The sequence below is a fragment of the Salvelinus namaycush genome, chromosome 20 (genome assembly GCF_016432855.1).
Source record: "Salvelinus namaycush isolate Seneca chromosome 20, SaNama_1.0, whole genome shotgun sequence".
Lineage (NCBI taxonomy): Eukaryota > Metazoa > Chordata > Actinopteri > Salmoniformes > Salmonidae > Salvelinus > Salvelinus namaycush.
Window position 1 is genome coordinate 45,853,054 of NC_052326.1, and position 19,188 is coordinate 45,872,241.

At 41.0% G+C, this 19,188-nt stretch overlaps 2 protein-coding genes across 2 annotated transcripts in view; both read left to right on the forward strand.

Annotated features, from left to right (window-relative positions):
* The window catches only part of LOC120065412 (thioredoxin reductase 1, cytoplasmic-like), a 31,792-nt gene extending 25,926 nt beyond the window's left edge, over positions 1-5,866 (forward strand). The window contains exons 14-16 of the mRNA XM_039016407.1: positions 1,375-1,470; positions 1,898-2,032; positions 5,227-5,866. Of these exons, the coding sequence (XP_038872335.1) occupies positions 1,375-1,470; positions 1,898-2,032; positions 5,227-5,289 (294 nt within the window). The 3' untranslated portion in view covers positions 5,290-5,866. The remainder of the gene's footprint in view (positions 1-1,374; positions 1,471-1,897; positions 2,033-5,226) is intronic.
* A 9,582-nt stretch (positions 5,867-15,448) lies between these two features.
* Positions 15,449-19,188, forward strand: part of LOC120065413 (carbohydrate sulfotransferase 11-like) — a 37,422-nt gene continuing 33,682 nt past the window's right edge. The window contains exon 1 of the mRNA XM_039016408.1: positions 15,449-15,901. Within this exon, the coding sequence (XP_038872336.1) occupies positions 15,709-15,901 (193 nt within the window). The 5' untranslated portion in view covers positions 15,449-15,708. The remainder of the gene's footprint in view (positions 15,902-19,188) is intronic.

Sequence of the window (19,188 nt, forward strand, 5' to 3'; positions counted from 1 at the left end):
ACAAAAAATATAAACCCAACATGCAACAATTTCAAAGATCTTACTGACTTAGTTCATACAAGGAAATCGTTAAGCCCTAAATGTGTTATGTGAAATCCATAGATTAGGGCCTAACTGGGCAGGGATGCAGCCATGGGTGGGCCAGCCAATCAGAATGAGTTTAACCCCACAAGGGCTTTATTACAGACAGAGATACTCCTCTGTTTCATCAGCTGTCCGGGTAGCTGGTTACACGTTGTGAGGCCGGTTGGACAACTGCCAAATTCTCCAAAATTATATTGGAGGTGGCTTATGGTAGAGAAATAAATGAACATTCAATTATCTGGCACGCTCTCAACTTGAGACATGTGTGGCAAAACTGCACATTTAGTGTAAAAAAAAAAAAAAAAGGCCCCAGCACAAGGTGCACATGTGTAATGATCATGCTGTTTAATCCGTTTCTTGATATGCCACACCTGTCAGGTGGATGGGTTATCTTGGCAAAGCAGAAATGCTCACTAACAGGGATGTCAACAAACTTTTGTTCCCAAAGTTTGAGAAATAAGCTTTGGAAAATTTGATGGGATCTTTTATTTCATCTCATGAAACGTGGGACCAACACTTTTACATTTTTATATTTTTGTTCAGTATACATTACATAAGCTACATTCTTTTTCAATGTTTGAGTTTGCTTCTACTGCTAGCAAAGAGACATCAATTGGCCTCTGCTATTGAGATTCCTCACAGGCACACATGACTATTGGCCCCGTTACCTAGGTAAGCTTAGAGGGGCAGCTGCGTTTTTGTCTCTGTGATATTTTGGTTAAAAGACAGGTCACATAAAATTGAGTTAAGCAATATACCACATTATCTTACTAGTAATATATTTCTTGTTTAGAAAGATTACTAAGTATGTCAATCTTTAAAAAATTATGTAAAAAAAATGTACTTATGGAAACACAAAATTGTCTGGTTAAAAAAAGTCTGAGTGACTGGTAGATATATTATTTTTTTAATCTACCTGCCACAGTGGCTGGTAGCCAAAGTTAGTTTTAGGCCCTGATTGGTACTTCAGCCACATCACACACACTCGCAGCCCACTGGCACTGAATAATACATATTGGACCGATATCAACTGACATGTTGGCTCTGCTCGCATATGCACTCTAGCTAGCATACCAGTTGAAATGTGGACACTGGAACAAAGCCTTTGACACACCATGTAAAACGGCTAGCTATTAGACAGTGGAAAACCAGAGTTCTGGTTCTCTGTTCACTTATGATTTCTTTCAACTTTTCTAACTGATACTTAACAGACATTTTTTCCTTATTAATAAAATGCATGTTATTCTTCCATTACGGTATGTGCATTTAATGTCCTTGTTAACTGTGTAGGTGTACCACAGTCTCTTCTGGCCTCTGGAGTTCACCGTCCCCAACAGGGACAACAACAAGTGCTACTCAAAGATCATCTGTAATAAATTGGACAATGTAAGAACACCCTCTTTCCAAACTTACCTGACTACCTGTTTTAATTCATAGATACGGCAATTATTGTCACTTATTTCACCGTATAGAGTTCAGACTTTCTCCCATTGAAAACAGAGGATGTCTGGGAGCCAGACAAATGACATTCTCATTGTAAATGAGAACTTGTTCTCAACTGGCCTACCTAGTTTAAATAAAGGTGAAATAAATACAAATGGGAACAAAAGACTTCCACCCTGACAATGCGAACCCATTGTCACTTGTTTCTGAAAGCTATTCTAGAATAACTGACACGTATGTGAAATTCAATAGCCCATGTTGAAGACGATCACAAGTTCCTCCATGCAGGGTCTGGCTAACATAACAAAATAGTACATTACCGATATACTTGATCTATCAGACCCTGTAACACCCCTCTCTCTCCCTGCAGGACCGTGTGATCGGGTTCCATTACTTGGGGCCCAATGCGGGAGAGGTGACGCAGGGCTACGGCGTGGCCATGAAATGTGGCCTGACCAAAGAGCAGCTGGACAACACCGTTGGCATACACCCCACCTGCGCTGAGGTAAGACTGATCCCAGACCAGCTGCAGGCCGCATTTCATTTGAGTTGCCCCCCCCCCCCCCCCCCCCACTACAATTGGCATTGCAAGCACTATGCTCTACCGACTGAGACCCCCCCCCCCCCCTAAAAAATAATAATTTTATATATATATATATATATATATATATATATATATATATATATATATATATATATGGTGGCAGGTATAATAAGTCCCTCCACGGTGCAAAAAAGTGGTTTCATACTCAGTTAACCCAGTGAGCCCCCAGGCCCATGTTTCCCAGGGTTAACAACATCAATCAATCAATCAAGTTTATTTTATATAGCCCTTCGTACATCAGCTAATATCTCGAAGTGCTGTACAGAAACCCAGCCTAAAACCCCAAACAGCTAGTAATGTAGGTGTAGAAGCACGGTGGCTAGGAAAAACTCCCTAGAAAGGCCAAAACCTAGGAAGAAACCTAGAGAGGAACCAGGCTATGAGGGGTGGCCAGTCCTCTTCTGGCTGTGCCGGGTGGAGATTATAACAGAACTATGCCAAGATGTTCAAAAATGTTCATAAGTGACAAGCATGGTCAAATAATAATCATGAATAATTTTCAGTTGGCTTTTCATAGCCGATCATTAAGAGTTGAAAAACAACAGGTCTGGGACAGGTGGCGGTTCCATAACCGCAGGCAGAACAGTTGAAACTGGAATAGCAGCAAGGCCAGGCGGACTGGGGACAGCAAGGAGTCACCACGCCCGGTAGTCCCGACGTATGGTCCTAGGGCTCAGGTCCTCCGAGAGAAAGAAAGAGAGAAGGAGAAAATTAGAGAGAGCCAAGATTTTGAAAATGTTCATAAATGACAAGCATGGTCAAATAATAATCAGGAATAAATCTCAGTTGGCTTTTCATAGCCGATCATTAAGAGTTGAAAACAGCAGGTCTGGGACAGGTAGGGGTTTCGTAACCGCAGGCAGAACAGTTGAAACTGGAATAGCAGCAAGGCCAGGCGGACTGGGGACAGCAAGGAGTCATCATGCCCAGTAGTCCTGACGTATGGTCCTAGGGCTCAGGTTCTCAGAGCGAGAGAAAGAAAGAGAGAACGAGAGAATTAGAGAGAGCATACTTAAATTCACACAGGACACTGGATAAGACAGGAGAAGTACTCCAGGTATAACCAACTGACCCTAGCCCCCCGACACAAACTACTGCAGCATAAATACTGGAGGCTGAGACAGGAGCGGTCAGGAGACACTGTGGCCCCATCCGAAGATACCCCCGGACAGGGCCAAACAGGAAGGATATAACCCCACCCACTTTGCCAAAGCACAGCCCCCGCACCACTAGAGGGATATCTTCAACCACCAACTTACAATCCTGAGACAAGGCCGAGTATAGCCAACAAAGATCTCCACCACAGCACAAACCAAGGGGGGGCGCCAACCCAGACAGGAAGATCACGTCAGTAACTCAACCCACTCAAGTGACGCACCCCTCCTAGGGACGGCATGAAAGAGCACCAGTAAGCCAGTGACTCAGCCCCTGTAATAGGGTTAGAGGCAGAGAATCCCAGTGGAGAGAGGGGAACCGGCCAGGCAGAGACAGCAAGGGCGGTTCGTTGCTCCAGAGCCTTTCCGTTCACCTTCACACTCCTGGGCCAGACTACACTCAATCATATGACCTACTGAAGAGATAAGTCTTCAGTAAAGACTTAAAGGTTGAGACCGAGTCTGCGTCTCTCACATGGGTAGGCAGACTGTTCCATAAAAATGGAGATCTATAGGAGAAAGCCCTGCCTCCCGCTGTTTGCTTAGAAATTCTAGGGACAATTAGGAGGCCTGCGTCTTGTGACCGTAGCGTACGTATTGGTATGTACGGCAGGACCAACTCGGAAAGATAGGTAGGAGCAAGCCCATGTAACGCTTTATAGGTTAACAGTAAAACCTTGAAATCAGCCCTTGCCTTAACAGGAAGCCAGTGTAGGGAAGCTAGCACTGGAGTAATATGATCAAATTTCTTGGTTCTAGTCAGGATTCTAGCAGCCGTATTTAGCACTAACTGAAGTTTATTTAGTGCTTTATCCGGGTAGCCGGAAAGTAGAGCATTGCAGTAGTCTAACCTAGAAGTAACAAATGCATGGATTAATTTTTCTGCATCATTTTTGGACAGAAAATTTCTGATTTTTGCAATGTTACGTAGATGGAAAAAAGCTGTCCTTGAAACAGTCTTGATATGTTCGTCAAAAGAGAGATCAGGGTCAAGAGTAACGCCGAGGTCCTTCACAGTTTTATTTGAGACGACTTTACAACCATCAAGATGAATTGTCAGATTTAACAGAAGATCTCTTTGTTTCTTGGGACCTAGAACAAGCATCTCTGTTTTGTCCGAGTTTAAAAGTAGAAAGTTTTCAGCCATCCACTTCCTTATGTCTGAAACACAGGCATCTAGCGAGGGCAATTTTGGGGCTTTACCATGTTTCATTGAAATGTACAGCTGTGTGTCATCCGCATAGCAGTGAAAGTTAACATTATGTTTTCGAATAACATCCCCAAGAGGTAAAATATATAGTGAAAACAATAGTGGTCCTAAAACGGAACCTTGAGGAACACCGAAATGTACAGTTGATTTGTCAGAGGACAAACCATTCACAGAGACAAACTGATATCTTTCCGACAGGTAAGATCTAAACCAGGCCAGAACTGGTCCGTGTAGACCAATTTGGGTTTCCAGTCTCTCCAAAAGAATGTGGTGATCGATGGTGTCAAAGGCAGCACTAAGGTCTAGTAGCACGAGGACAGATGCAGAGCCTCGGTGCATTGTAGATTCATGTAGACATGCATTGTAGATTCATAATATTACATTGCATTGTGTTACACCCTCTAAACTTATTTCACAGATTCCTTGGCCAAAGTCTGTTTAATCTTTTAATACTTATTTAAAAAAAAAAATATATATATATATAATATTGAGATCTAGCAGCGGACCATTGCAGTACTTTGTCCGCGGACCCCACTTTGAGAACCCCTGTCATAGGTAACTACGTAATGTTCAAGGCTAATGACATCAGTATTTTGTTGCAAGCGCACCCTCTATACATCTCTATGGTTTGAGCTTGGCTCTGACCATTAAAAACAATTATTGTGAACGAGTCGTGCCACCTCGCTACGATGCAGATCTCAACGGTCTTTCTGCTTCTTCTTCTCTTCCAGATCTTCACCACCATGGAGGTGACCAAGAGCTCGGGCGGTGACATCACCCAGACGGGCTGCTGAGGTTAAACCCTGCTTGTTTAACGGGCTGTCCTGTTCTCCATATTAGATCTCTCACCTCGTAGCTCTGCGCCAACCTGGCCCCCTCAAATTCTATACCCAAGACCAATCACTTCTCAGGAAAAACCAATAAGGTGATCAGAAACGGGGGGGGGGGGGGGAGTCTGAAAGTCTGAACGGATGAAACAGTGGGTCAGTATAATACTGTCTGTAGGATTGAGCCAATAAATGCTCTGAGGGGGCCTGTAGCGTGGACATAAAAGACAACATAATATGAGGTGATTAACTATCTATGGGACAGCCTGCTAGATAGCGGGGTTACTCTGCTGCTTTCACAATGCACCCTGTGTGTGTCTTCCTCAGAGGCGCACCACCCCTCTCTAGGGATGGGTGAGTGCTGTTTGACGTGCTGGCCCTTAACCCAATCACTGTGGTGGGCTAGAACTGATGTCCCTCTGTCCAAAGACACCAGGGGTGAACCGAACCCTTCGTCCAAACTTAAACACCCACATATATATATATATATATATATATATACACAGTATATCACAAAAGTGAGTACACCCCTCACATTTTTGTAAATATTTGAGTATATCTTTTCGTGTGACAACACTGAAGAAATGACACTTTGCTACAATGTAAAGTAGTGAGTGTACAGCTTGTATAACAGTGTAAATTTGCTGTCCCCTCAAAATAACTCAACACACAGCCATTAATGTCTAAACCGCTGGCAACAAAAGGGAGTACAAAAGTGTCATTTCTTCAGTGTTGTCACATGAAAAGATATACTCAAATATTTACAAAAATGTGAGGGGTGTACTCACTTTTGTGATATACTGTATATATATATATACAGCTACATTTATACACACATCTACATATATACACACTTGCGTATAATGACTCCTGTAGTATGTTAACAACAGCTAGCACACATCCAGGGTTTGACTGAATGGATACAATCATTCTCTGATCCAGTGTGGTGGAAACGCCTGGTCATTTTTACTCGGTGGAAGTTAACTATTATGTCCTAAGATATGTTTATATTCTTTTGTCATCACGTCTCTTCTCTGGCAAGCCATCAACATTCCAGGCATTATTTCTCATCAGAAGTGTATATTGTCCGATATCTCAGAAATGGAAAATTGAAATCAAGTTTAATGTGGGGCAATGAATGTTTAAAAATATATATTTTGAAATATCAGTATTTCTCATGGTGTCAAACTTGCCGTTTCTCCACATCGGGATCGTCGACTTTAGATTTAAAGACGACTCCCAGTTCCAACTTCTACCAAAGTGTTAACCAGAAAGGTGCATGTAGGAGAAGTCAAAAGAAAGAGCCTCTGAACCATCATTCAAATCTCTGTCCTGCTTCAGAAAACACTGTTAGTAATTCCAATAACTGAATACATAAAACATGAATTGTAGTGATTTATTTTATATATTTGACACACACGCACACACACTTTAAAAGTTTTCAGTGGATAATTAAATAAATGCTTCTATTGTATCAGTTTGATCTTGCTGTTTTGTTTGCCTCTGTGTTGTGTATGTAAAATGTATCCAATCTGGTAGAGGACAGTATTTAAGAGTTATTTTCTGCCTACTGTTGAGCAGTGACACCGGTCAAAATGTATAAATGACTGCTTCACTGGTATCACCGTTTTTGTAGATTACTTTTATTAAAGTCTTGAAAGACAATGTCAACATGCAAACTATCATCTTGACTCTTTTGTTTGTGTCAGTGAAATTTAAGATGTTACTTTTATTTTTGCTTCTATCATGAAACGACCTGTTCCGTGTGGTTGCCTAGTGGGTTGCCTTTAGTGGTTGATGGGGTAATCTTGTGCATGCGAGAAGAGCATGTCTGGTTTACAGGAAAGTACCTAAGGAAATATCGGGTGTTTGGGCGTTCCTTAGCAACCTGCCTCTTAATTTCCTGAGATATGATCAGGGTTCATAACCGGGAATCGGGTGTGTTAAAAAGTCTTATCAGTGTGCTATGGCGTTTCCTCCTTACTGGAAAGGACCAGCAATGTGGCTTACACTCGATCAGTTTGTCCTGGCACAAACAGATCTGTGACTAGACTATATCAGCACTTCATTACTTGCATATCATAAACCATAAGTAGGTGTATTGGGAGGGGGAAATGTGTATATTGTCCCAATTGTTCTTCAACCTGTATTCTTGAACTTGTACATTTCAGAAATATTATATTGAAACATTTGAACTGAGGTACATTTTTAGGAAAACCAATATTCTGTTTGCTGAGAACTGTTTTTCAGTACAAGGTGGGTGTGCTGTTTTCATAGTGATGAGATTATTTTAATCCTCTTCATTCGTCGTCCACATCGGTACAGTCGATCAAACCACGTTGAAGTGGGCTCCCATTCATTTCCCTATATATCAGACAAGGACGTTTTGAAAAATGTATAATGGGGTATTTCCGTTCAGATTTGTGTATCAATTGCTATGGTCTATTCATCCAGTTAGTGGCGGTCATGATCAAAAGAGCCTGGACTGGTGTGAAGCTTTTGTTGGGTTTAGTGGTTCTGTCTTTCGCTTTGGGTGTGTAAACGGTGTCACCTGCACATGCTGCCATGACAACTCTGGTCTTTGAATTTTAATTAACTTTATAGTCCCTCAGTTGAATTGAAAAGCAATCTACCGGAGATATGATTCAATTATTTTGTCTGTTTATCATTGAGAGCTTTTCAAACAAACACTGAGCTCCATCCCTCTGTTAATCAACCTGTTCCCAGAGTTTATTTAAGGTGATAGAGTAATTCATGTCAGTTACTAGAAATCTGTGGCAACATACCTGAATAGTCCAAAGGGGTTGAATAAATTCGTAAGTAAACTTTTCTAGTCCTGTTCTATCTTTTTGAGATCAGGGCCCATATTTATAAAGAACAAGGCCTGTTCCTCTCACTGAGAATTAAGTTGTCAAGGATTGCAAACATACTGTACAAAGACCCAAAAACCACTTAACATTTGGTCTCCTATCGATTTTCTCCCATACCTTTATGGTACAGAAGGAAATGTACCTAAGGCAGGCTAGATAAAGTGACCTCGAACTTTGCGTGCTCTGTGATTGTTACCAGAAAACAGCCGAAAACTTCTGTGACTCACAATGACAAGTCATGTTATTCCTGCCTCACTGCAAATAATGACCCTAACCACCTCTGTTGTAATGGAGTCTTGTGTTGAAACATGTTGGACTATTAGTACAGGTTTCATGTGGCATTTTGTTAATCTTAGACTCAAACAATCATCAGTCATTAACTTGATTACATTCAATGGACATATACAGTATGCTTAGTACTTTGCATTGAAAACTGAACAGGTAATGCCGTTTGGTTTATTACAAGTAGAACTAAATGTTTTAAGACTTCCTTGAGCTGTCACCGACTCATCCTGCATCAGTGACTCAGGAACTAAACTCGGCAAAAAAAGAAACGTCCCTTTTTCAGGACCCTGTCTTTCAAAATAATTCGTAAAAATCCAAATAACTTCACAGATCTGCATTGTAAAGGGTTTAAACACTGTTTCCCATGCTTGTTCAATGAACCATAAACAATTACTGAACATGCACCTGTGTAACGGTCGTTAAGACACTATCAGCTTACAAATGTTTGGCAATTAAGGTCAGTTATGAAAACTTAGGACAGTAAAGAGGCCTTTCTACTGACTCTGAAAAACACCAAAAGAAAGATGCCCAGGGTCCCTGCTCATCTGTGTGAACATGCCTTAGGCATGCTGCAAGGAGGCATGAGGACTGCAGATGTGGCCAGGGCAATAAATTGCAATGTCCGTACTGTGAGACGCCCAAGACAGAGCTACAGGGAGACAGGACGGACAGCGCTACAGGGAGACAGGATGGACAGCTGATCGTCCTCGCAGTGGCAGACCACGTGAAACAACACCTGCACAGGATCGGTACATCCGAGCATCACACCTGCGGGATAGGTGCAGCATGGCAACAACTGCCCGAGTTACACCAGGAACGCACAATCCCTCCATCAGTGCTCACACTGTCCGCAATAGGCTGAGAAAGGCTGGACTGAGGGCTTGTAGGCCTGTTGTAAGGCAGGTCCTCACCAGATATCACTGGCAACAACGTTGTCTATGGGCACAAACCCACCGTCGCTGGACCAGACAGGACTGGCAAAAAGTGCTCTTCACTGACGAGTCATGGTTTTGTCTCACCAGGGGTGATGGTCGGATTTGCGTTTATCGTCGAAGGAATGAGCGTTACACCGAGGCCTCTGGAGCGGTTTGAAGGTGGAGGGTCCGTCATGGTCTGGGGCGGTGTGTCACAGCATCATCGGACTGAGCTTGTTGTCAATGCAGGCAATCTCCTGACATGACCCTCCAGCATGACAACGCCACCAGCCATATTGCTAGTTCTGTGCGTGATTTCCTGCAAGACAGGAATGTCAGTGTTTTGCCATGGCCAGCAAAGAGCCCGGATCTCAATCCCATTGAGCACATCTGGGACCTGTTGGATCGGAGGGTGAGGGCTAGGGCCATTCCCCCTAGAAATGTCTGGGAACTTGCAAGTGCCTTGGTGGATGAGTGGGGTAACATCTCACAGCAAGAACTGGCAAATCTGGTGCTGTCCATGAGGAGGAGACTTTTGATTTTGACACCCCCTTTGTTCAGGGACACATTATTCCATTTCTGTTAGTCACATGTCTGTGGAACTTTTTCAGTTGTTGATTCTTGTTATGTTCATACACATATTTACACATGTTAAGTTTGCTGAAAATAAACACAATAAACACATAAACACAAGATGGCGAGAGGACATTTATTTTTTTGCTGAGTTTATATCTAGTATGAGTGGAGTGATCATTTCTTATTTCTGCGTAATGTACCTCTTCCTATGATTCTCTCTATGGTTCGAACAATGACAGGGTGCGGTGTATGGACTCAAGCGTCCTCTGCTGGTGCTTTGAATGATCAAACTTGCTCATGAAAAGTCAAGGTTCTATATAGAGTGATGCATTTTATATAGGCCTAATAAAGATCTTACGAAGGCTTCCTTGAGTCTTTATAAGATGCATTTATACGCTAGTTTTAAAGAGCAATATTCATAAATCGCTCTGCCATTTCCCGGTTGATCAAATTCTAATAGTTTGCCTAATTTCAGTTTGTGACAAAACAAGCAATGTGTAGAGAATCATTGTGCAAACTGCTGTGAAATGTCTTTTCAGTAACCAAAAATATTTTCAGTTGTTTGAAGCTGGTGCACAAAGCCGGGAATCATAGAAATAGTGCAGATCTACTGATTTCTTTAGACTTGCATTCAATGAGAGTGACAGATCTATAATTCCAGTTTCTAATGTAATTTGGTTGGGTGGCACAAAAAGTTGCACATTACAGCTTTAAAGTGTGACCATTCTACCGACCATTCTATGTGAGCGTTAGATGACTAATAGCAAATAAGTACAGATGTAAAATGAGTAACAATTTCAGTTACAAACCTGGAGTATGAACAAGAAGAATCATTGTTTCTCCTCTCGTTTTCTGTCATCTCAATGTTTCACCGTTTTATCATTGTTGTCCAGTAGGGGACAGTAGAGTTTCACTAGTCCCTGGTGTCCACGAAGAGCTGAACAATTCTTTGCATAGAGACCAAACCATCCCCATATTTGTAATCCTACTGAGTTTGTTTTTATTTACCCATTTTATGTGGAGCCATTCACTCAGTTTGTTGTACTGTCTGGGAACATGTTACCCATAAACAAATGGACCCTTCACCTCATCTGGACAAAAATGTGTTTGCAATGAATCCTGGGACAGAGTGTAATTTTTTAGAGGAGGAGGAGGGATGGCTTGATGGAGGAGGTGGGGAGGAGGACGAGGTGGGGAGGGAAGAAGGGAGGGGAGTGAGTGAGCTCTTACGCCCCGACAATATCACAAGGGTGCTCAGCCTCAGATCTGTGTCAAGCACAGAGCGAGAGACCATGCCAGGGAGCGCGATCTCTCTCTGGGTCTCTCTCTCTCTCTGTGTGTGTATGTGTGTCACTTTCTCCTTTGCCCTACTATTGCCACAGCAGATGCTGTCCTTCTTGTCATTTGAGTGACAGTTACACCTTACCATCATGGCCTTCGTTTTCAAATACAAGCTTGCAGGGTTAAAGGGATGATTGGGCCATATGTGAAATGTCTATGGACAAAGAGAGAGTGCAATCCATGCTTTGGTTTAGTTAAACTAGCCACTGCCACCAACTGCTAAAATTACAGTTTTGTAACCAAAGGCCAGTACTAGTCAATGTCCCCCAATTAGCAAACTTCATATTTCATGCCCAAATCATCTCTAAAAGGGATGTTGTAGCTGACTTTGAGATGATTACTAAAATACTGCTTGCTCTGCAGTAAAGATGGCAAAAACAGTATTAATGATTGACGCCTTTTTTTCTCTGTGTATTTGAAACTGGTTTGCAGTTGTCTTTTCTCATCCCTGCTCTCCCGCCGCTTCCAGTTCTCTGACAGATGTGGTCTGACACAGCAGAATGAAGCACTGACAATAAGTATTATGGTGGAATGCAGACACTGCCCTGGCTTGCTAGTCTATCATGCCAATAACCAAAACAATGTTAGAGATTTACATTCTCAAGAACAAAAATGGCAAATATCGAAGACGCTTATCTGTAACGGCTTTCCTCCTCCTCTTCATCCGAAGAGGAGCAAGGATTGAACCAAAATGCAGCTTCTTGAGATGACATGATTTATTAAATTCAAGACGAAAAAACACGAAAACACTTTAACAAACTACAAAACAACAAACGACGTAGACGCACCTGAACATAAGAACTTACATGACACGAAGAACGCATGAAACAGGAACAGACTACATAAACCGAACAAACTAACAAACAAACCGAAAACAGTCCCGTGTGGCGCAACGTACATAGACACAGACACAGGAGACAACCACCCACAACAATCAATGTGAAAACACCTACCTTAATATGGCTCTCAATCAGAGGAAATGAAAACCACCTGCCTCTAATTGAGAGCCATATCAGGTCACCCTTTAAACCAACATAGAAACAGAAAACATAGACTGCCCACCCAAACTCACGTCCTGACCAACTAACACATACAAAACTAACAGAAAACAGGTCAGGAACGTGACATTATCATTTTTTTTGTCTCTCTTGTGTTATGTAACAGGTCGACTTTAGGGGCAGGGCAAAGGTAAAGATATGTTAGAAACGTTTGTATGCTCCAACTATGTGATGTTTAGTGTCTATATCAGTCAAATCATTGAAACTCTGGGAGGGAAAGCTACACGAAGGGTAGTCCAAATGAACAAGCGCATTACTTTTTAAAGCACATAATGTACAGTATGGTGTGGTTTTGCTTTTATTTCATAAGTCTTGTTTTGTTTTAAATAGCCAAACGGATTATTGATTGTGGAGCAAGAACATTTCAACACCTTTCCTAAAGGCCTTGTTTACAGTTTTTTGAGAATCTATCATGGCTTTATTACTCTGTCCTCCCACCAACCATGTTTATTGGTTAAGAAATGTAACCTTGTATTTAATAATCTCTCCCATTACAATTACACTTTGCCTTAAGTTCCTCACAGCAGTGTTTTCCCAAATGATGGGTCCAGACGTACTGGTGGGTTATTTTTCGGTCGCAGCTTTCTCTCCTGGGCCATAGACTACTTTCAGAGTAAGTGGAAAAAAGTGGTTGTTTGATCACTCACTTGGTTCCTAACCCACACTGGCTCCTTTCAGGACCTTCGACCCTGAGACCCAGGGGGAAGCGAACATACCAAATGTCTGGATGGTCATTTGATCAGCAAACACAAATGATTCAGTCTGTCTAACAGACACATGTCCATGTAATGTGTCTCCCTAATATACGTACATTGACTGGTATGCTGTAACTACAGCTAGATGGTTGTATATATATCCACACCATTGGTAAGAGGGTTATATATATATACACATGCTGCAGGTATGTGAGATGTAAGTATGCTAATAACCATGTCTACACTGTAATTACATTATACTTGCTTATGTAGCTTACATGTAATAAGTGCTACATCATTATCTTCCTTTATTACTGATGTTTAGTCAGCCACTAGAGGTAGCTGCAGAAAAATAAACCCATGCCAAATACTGATACATTTCTAAAAGGCCTATACATATTGAAAGGCTGGTCATGGCTCAGATCAAGACCATTATAACAGAAACCCTAGACCCACTCCAATTTGCATACCGCCCCAACAGATCCACAGATGACACAATCTCTATTGCACTCCACACTGTCCCTTTCCCTACCTGGACAAAAGAATGCTATTCATTGACTACAGCTCACGGTTCAACACCATAGTGCCCTCAAAGCTCATCACTAAGCTAAGGACCCTGGGACTAAACACCTTCCTCTGCAACTGGATCCTGGACTTCCTGACAGGCCGCCCCCAGGTGGTAAGGGTAGGTAACAACACATCTGCCACGCTGATCCTCCAAACGGGGGCCCCTCAGGTGTGCGTGCTCAGTCCCATCCTGTACTCCCTGTTCACTGCATGGCCAAGCACGACTCCAACACCGTCATTAAGTTTGAAGATGACACAACAGTGGTAGGCCTGATCACCGACAACGATGAGACAGCCTATAGGGAGGAGGTCAGAGACCTGGCCGGGTGGTGCCAGGATAACAACCTCTCCCTCAACGTGATCAAGACAAAGGAGATGATTGTGGACTACAGGAAAAGGAGGGCCGAGCATGGCCTCATTCTCATTGACGGGGCTGTAGTGGAGCAGGTTGAGAACTTTAAGTTGCTTGGTGTCCACATCACCAACAAACTATCATGGTCCAAACACACCAAGACAGTCGTGAAGATGGCACGACAAAACCTATTCCCCCTCAGGAGACTGAAAAGATTTGGCATGGGTCCTCAGATCTTCAAAAGGTTCTACAGCTGAACCATCGAGAGCATCCTGACTGGTTGCATCCCCGCCTGGTATGGCAATTGCTCAGCCTCCGACCGCAAGGCACTACAGAGGTTAGTGCGTACGGCCCATTACATCACTGGTGCCAGGACCTCTATACCAGTGGTAGAAGAGGAAAGCCCTAAAAATGCCAAAGACTCCAGCCACCCTAGTCATAGACTGTTCTCTCTGCTACCGCACGGCAAGCGGTACCGGAGCGCCAAGTCTAGGTCCAAAAGGCTTCTTAACAGATTCTACCCCCAAGCCATAAGATTCCTGAACAGCTAATCAAATGGCTACCTGAACTATTTGCATTGACCTCCCCCCCCCTGCTGCTGCTGCTACTCTCTGATTATTATCTATGCATAGTCACTCTTACCTCTACTACATATGCATATTACCTCGACTAACCGGTGCCCCCGCACATTGACTCTGTACCGGTACCCCCTGTATATAGCCTCGTTACTGTTATTTTATTTTTGCTCTTTAATCATTTTTTTATATTTTTTTTTTTACTTCAGTTTATTTAGTAAATACTTTCTTGGCTTGTAAGTAAGCATTTCACTGTAAGGTGTGTACACGTGTTGTATTCGGCGCATGTGACATAAAATGTTATTTGAAATATCACTGTAGTAGTGAACGGTGGTGTATTGCCCAGAACTGATTGTTACCTGGGTATATGTAACAATGTCTACACTGTAATTACCCTACTTGCTTATGTAGCTTGCGTGCAATAGGTGCTAGATCATTAACATCTAGCTGCAGAACAAATAAACCCAGGCCTATTCAAATATCACTGTAGTCATTCATTTTATACCAGGCATTCATTTGCATTGGTTCACTGAATATGCATCATATTTCTTTCCCAATTTCACCAACTAAACTTTTGTGGGTGTAAGTATATATGAACAAAAATATAAACGCAACATGCAACAATTTCAAAGATTTTACTGAGTTAAGGAAATCAGTCCATTTAAATAAATGCATTAGGCCATAATCTATGGATTTCACATGACTGGGCAGGGGTCCAGCCAATCAGAATTAATTTTCCCCCACAAAATGGCTTTATTACAGACAGAGACACTCCTCTGTCTGGAGTTTTTATTTCTGCTCATGTTGCTATATTTTTGTTCAGTATAACATATGATTCACCCATGCCACGTGCCAGCCATGTTTCTGGAAAGTAAAGAGTTAACAAAAAACCAAACGTTTGGAAAGAAGCTTCAACGGGCATATAAAACCCTTCATCATAAAAATACATGTATGTTTTTCCCCTGGCCAGTTGTGTTTGCAACTAATTATTTGCTGGCTTCACATACCGTAAAGTGTCGCTTCTTTTGTTGCAACTTTTCAACGGCGCAGAACATGCGTGGATGTACATCAAAATGACGAATTGCACAAGTAACAACCAGCAATTTTACTTGAAGAAGAGGCTGTTCTATATGTACCCGGGCAATGTTCTCAAATGTCCAAATCCCTAACATTACTTGAGCGTGGAACGGTCATTTTTTCGCATGAATTACAAACGGATTTGGGTCGGCTTTGTCGTTCCTTAAGATCCAGGATGAGAAAACCCAAAGTTAATCGGATGGTTCTTGCGATGTGCTTGGGGTGTTTTATAATGGTTATACTCTATTTTCAGAGCAACTTGAAACCAGGTGAGTCGAAAACCCTGCACGAGCGTTTTATATGTCGACGTTAATATGGGTTCATAGTTTCACCATGTGTTGTGCATACTGAGTACCTTTGGAACATACACTATGTATATTTAAAGCTCTCAAATGGCATGCCCTACATTGGGATTTTTTTTCTTCTTCATATTAATAAGTATCCTAATTGTACAGTAATAGGCACTCAATATTTGCCAACAGCAATTCATTCCTGCCATCCGTATTCTCATAGTGTTCCTGAATGGTCCAGTCTCAGCCCTGACTTCAATCTGCTTAGAAAACTACTGAAGAGAATGTTTGAATATTGCTGTTCATGAATGATTCCCAAACAAATGTACTGAGCTTGAGCAATGTTTACTAAAACAAATGTTGCCCTACGAGAGTAAAGGTTGGTAGAATCGTATTCAAAATGATTCACAGCTGTCTGTAATGGCTGCCAAAGGTGCTGCCACCAAGTATTTAGCAGGCAGCTCTTTTTACATTTTTTTATTACATTATACATTATTATATATATATATATATATATATATTAGGTAGCCTAGTGGAACTAGCGTTGGATTAGTAACCGAAAGGTTGCAAGATCGAATCCCCGAGCTGACAAGGTAAAAATCTGTCATTCTCCCCCTGAACAAGGCAGTTAACCCACTGTTCCTAGGCCGTGATTGAAAATAAGAATTTGTTCTTAACAGACTTTCCTAGTTAAATAAAGGTAAAATAAAAAAATAATGCCATTTGGTAAAATGATCATGTGGTTTTCATTATTGGACTCCCACATTCAAAGATCGTTCAAAACCAGTAAGTGAACATGAGAAAAACGTAACCTAATTTACCACGTTTTTTGTACTAAGTGTGTATAAAATGGGAAAATACGTTGTAAAATGTTTAAGATTGATTAAATTAAATTACATAATTTAAGATTGATTAAATTACTTAATGTTGTTTTACAATTAAGGAACTTTTGAAAAATATGCTCTCCTGGGTGGTTGAGTTGCCCGTTAAATGAATGCTATTAAAGGTGCACTATGCAGAAATTGCTCCACCATTTCCTGGTTGCAAAAAAAAAGTTCGCCTAATTTTAGTTTGTGACAAAACAAGTAAATATAGAGTAGGGAATCATTGTACCTTCTAAACCACTGTAAAATATATTTTCCATAACCAAAAATATCGTTTTTTCAGCTCTTTGAAGCTGGTGTATAAAACCAGAAGTAAAAGGCTTAAAAAACGAAACATAAGAAGAGGAAGCATAGAAATTAGGCACATAGAACAGATGTACAGTGTCTTAGACTTGCTTTCAATGAGAATGACAGATCTATAAATTATATTTATATGTGAATTTGGTCGGGTCGCTCAAAAACGTACATATTGCAGCTTTGAGTCAAATCTAGTGATAATGGAGAAATATTGTAATTAGATTTTGTTTGTGCAAATACAAAAAACCTTTCAAATCCATAGCATTATCTTATCTTCAATATGTTTCACAATATCGTTCAGTACATGTCATTTTATTGGTATTCTAAGCATATAAAATGTAAACACATTCATTTACATGCTTTCTAATATTTATATTTTGACAGAAATGTATAATTTTATTATTTGAAGTCTGTCCTCATTTACTAGGCCTACATGAAGCAGACATACTGTAAATGAATGTGTCATATTTGAGATGATTTAATGCAAATTCCAATACAACATTTTGTTTACTCTAATTGGGCAACTCAGCCGGCTGGTTGAGATGTTTGAGATGCATTATTTATCAAAGTTTAAGTCATGCAAACAAAAAGTCTTCATTTATGACCTATACTGAGGCTAAATACACACTTTACAGAAAAAATATTTGTCAGATATTTTTTTTCTTGGTGTGCCAGTTAAAGGGTTTATTCTGGGGTGTAAAGACACTCAATCAAGGCATCCTCATTTTGTATTTATTAGTAATTTGGAAAATGTTCTATAATTTTTATTTTACTTTGAAAATGTGAAGTAGGTTGTGTCGATCTATAGGGAAAAAAATCAAATGTAATCCCTTTTTTAGATTAAATTTTAACTTTTTATGGCTGCAGGGGCAGTATTGAGTAGCTCTGTTTAAGGTGCCCATTTCAAACGGCCTCGTACTCAATTCTTGCTCGTACAATATGCATATTATTGTTATTATTGGATAGAAAACACTCTCTAGTTTCTATAGCCGTTTGAATTATGTCTCTGAGTGGAACAGAACTCATTCTACAGCACTTTTCCTGATATGGAGTGAGATTTCAGAAATGTTGGCCTCTGGTCCCAGGTCAGTTTTAAAGTCCCTGTAAATCCTATGAGGATACAAACACTGCCCACGCCTTCCTCTAGATGTCAGTAAGAGGTGACAATTTGAATGGAGTCGATTGCGCAATCAGGGCCTGTATAAAAAGCCAAAGACCGGATGTACCGTTCTTTTCCTGCTGCGCCTGACGCACGATGGACGTTGGACCTGCTCTCTTTCCAAGCTTGGGTTTAGCCAGTAATATTTCGCCGGTCATGTTTTTACTCGTTATAGGTGTTAAAGACATCATAAGGTAGTTAATTTAAACCGTTTTATAGCAATTTATATCCGTTTAGTGCGATTTTGAGGCAATTCTTAGTGATGCACTTTGAAGCTTTGGGCACGTTTCCAGTACCGGTCGAACGTTAGTGGGCATTTCGACGGACAAGAGGACATCTTTCGACCAAAAGAAGATTAGACCCAAGAAAGGATACATTGCCCAAGATTCTGATGGAAGATCACTTCATAGTAAGAAATATTTAAGATGATAAATCGTTGTTCTGTCGAAAAATTTTAAACGCATATTCCGCCATTTTCTTTGGTATAGCTTCGCTTGGCGAACCCTGTATTGCACAGTAAGGATAATTTTAGAAATGTAATTCAGCGATTGCATTAAGAACTAATTTGTCTTTCGATAGCTGTCCAACTTATATTTTTTTAGTCAAGTTTATGAATAGTTAATCATGAGACAAGATCACTGTCAAATATGGCGCCCAACATTTTCAGGCTAGTTTTGCTAGTTTTGTCATTGTATAACCACGGTTTTTTGTGGCTAAATATGCACATTTTCGAACAAACTCTATATGTATGTTGTAATATGATGTTACAGGAGTGTCATCGGAAGAATTCTGAGAAGGTTAGTGAAAAAATTAATATATTTTGGCGATGATTACGTTATCGCTCTCTTTGGCTAGAATCAATGCTCTGGTAACGTTTGCACATGTGGTATGCTAATATAACGATTTATTGTGTTTTCGCTGTAAAA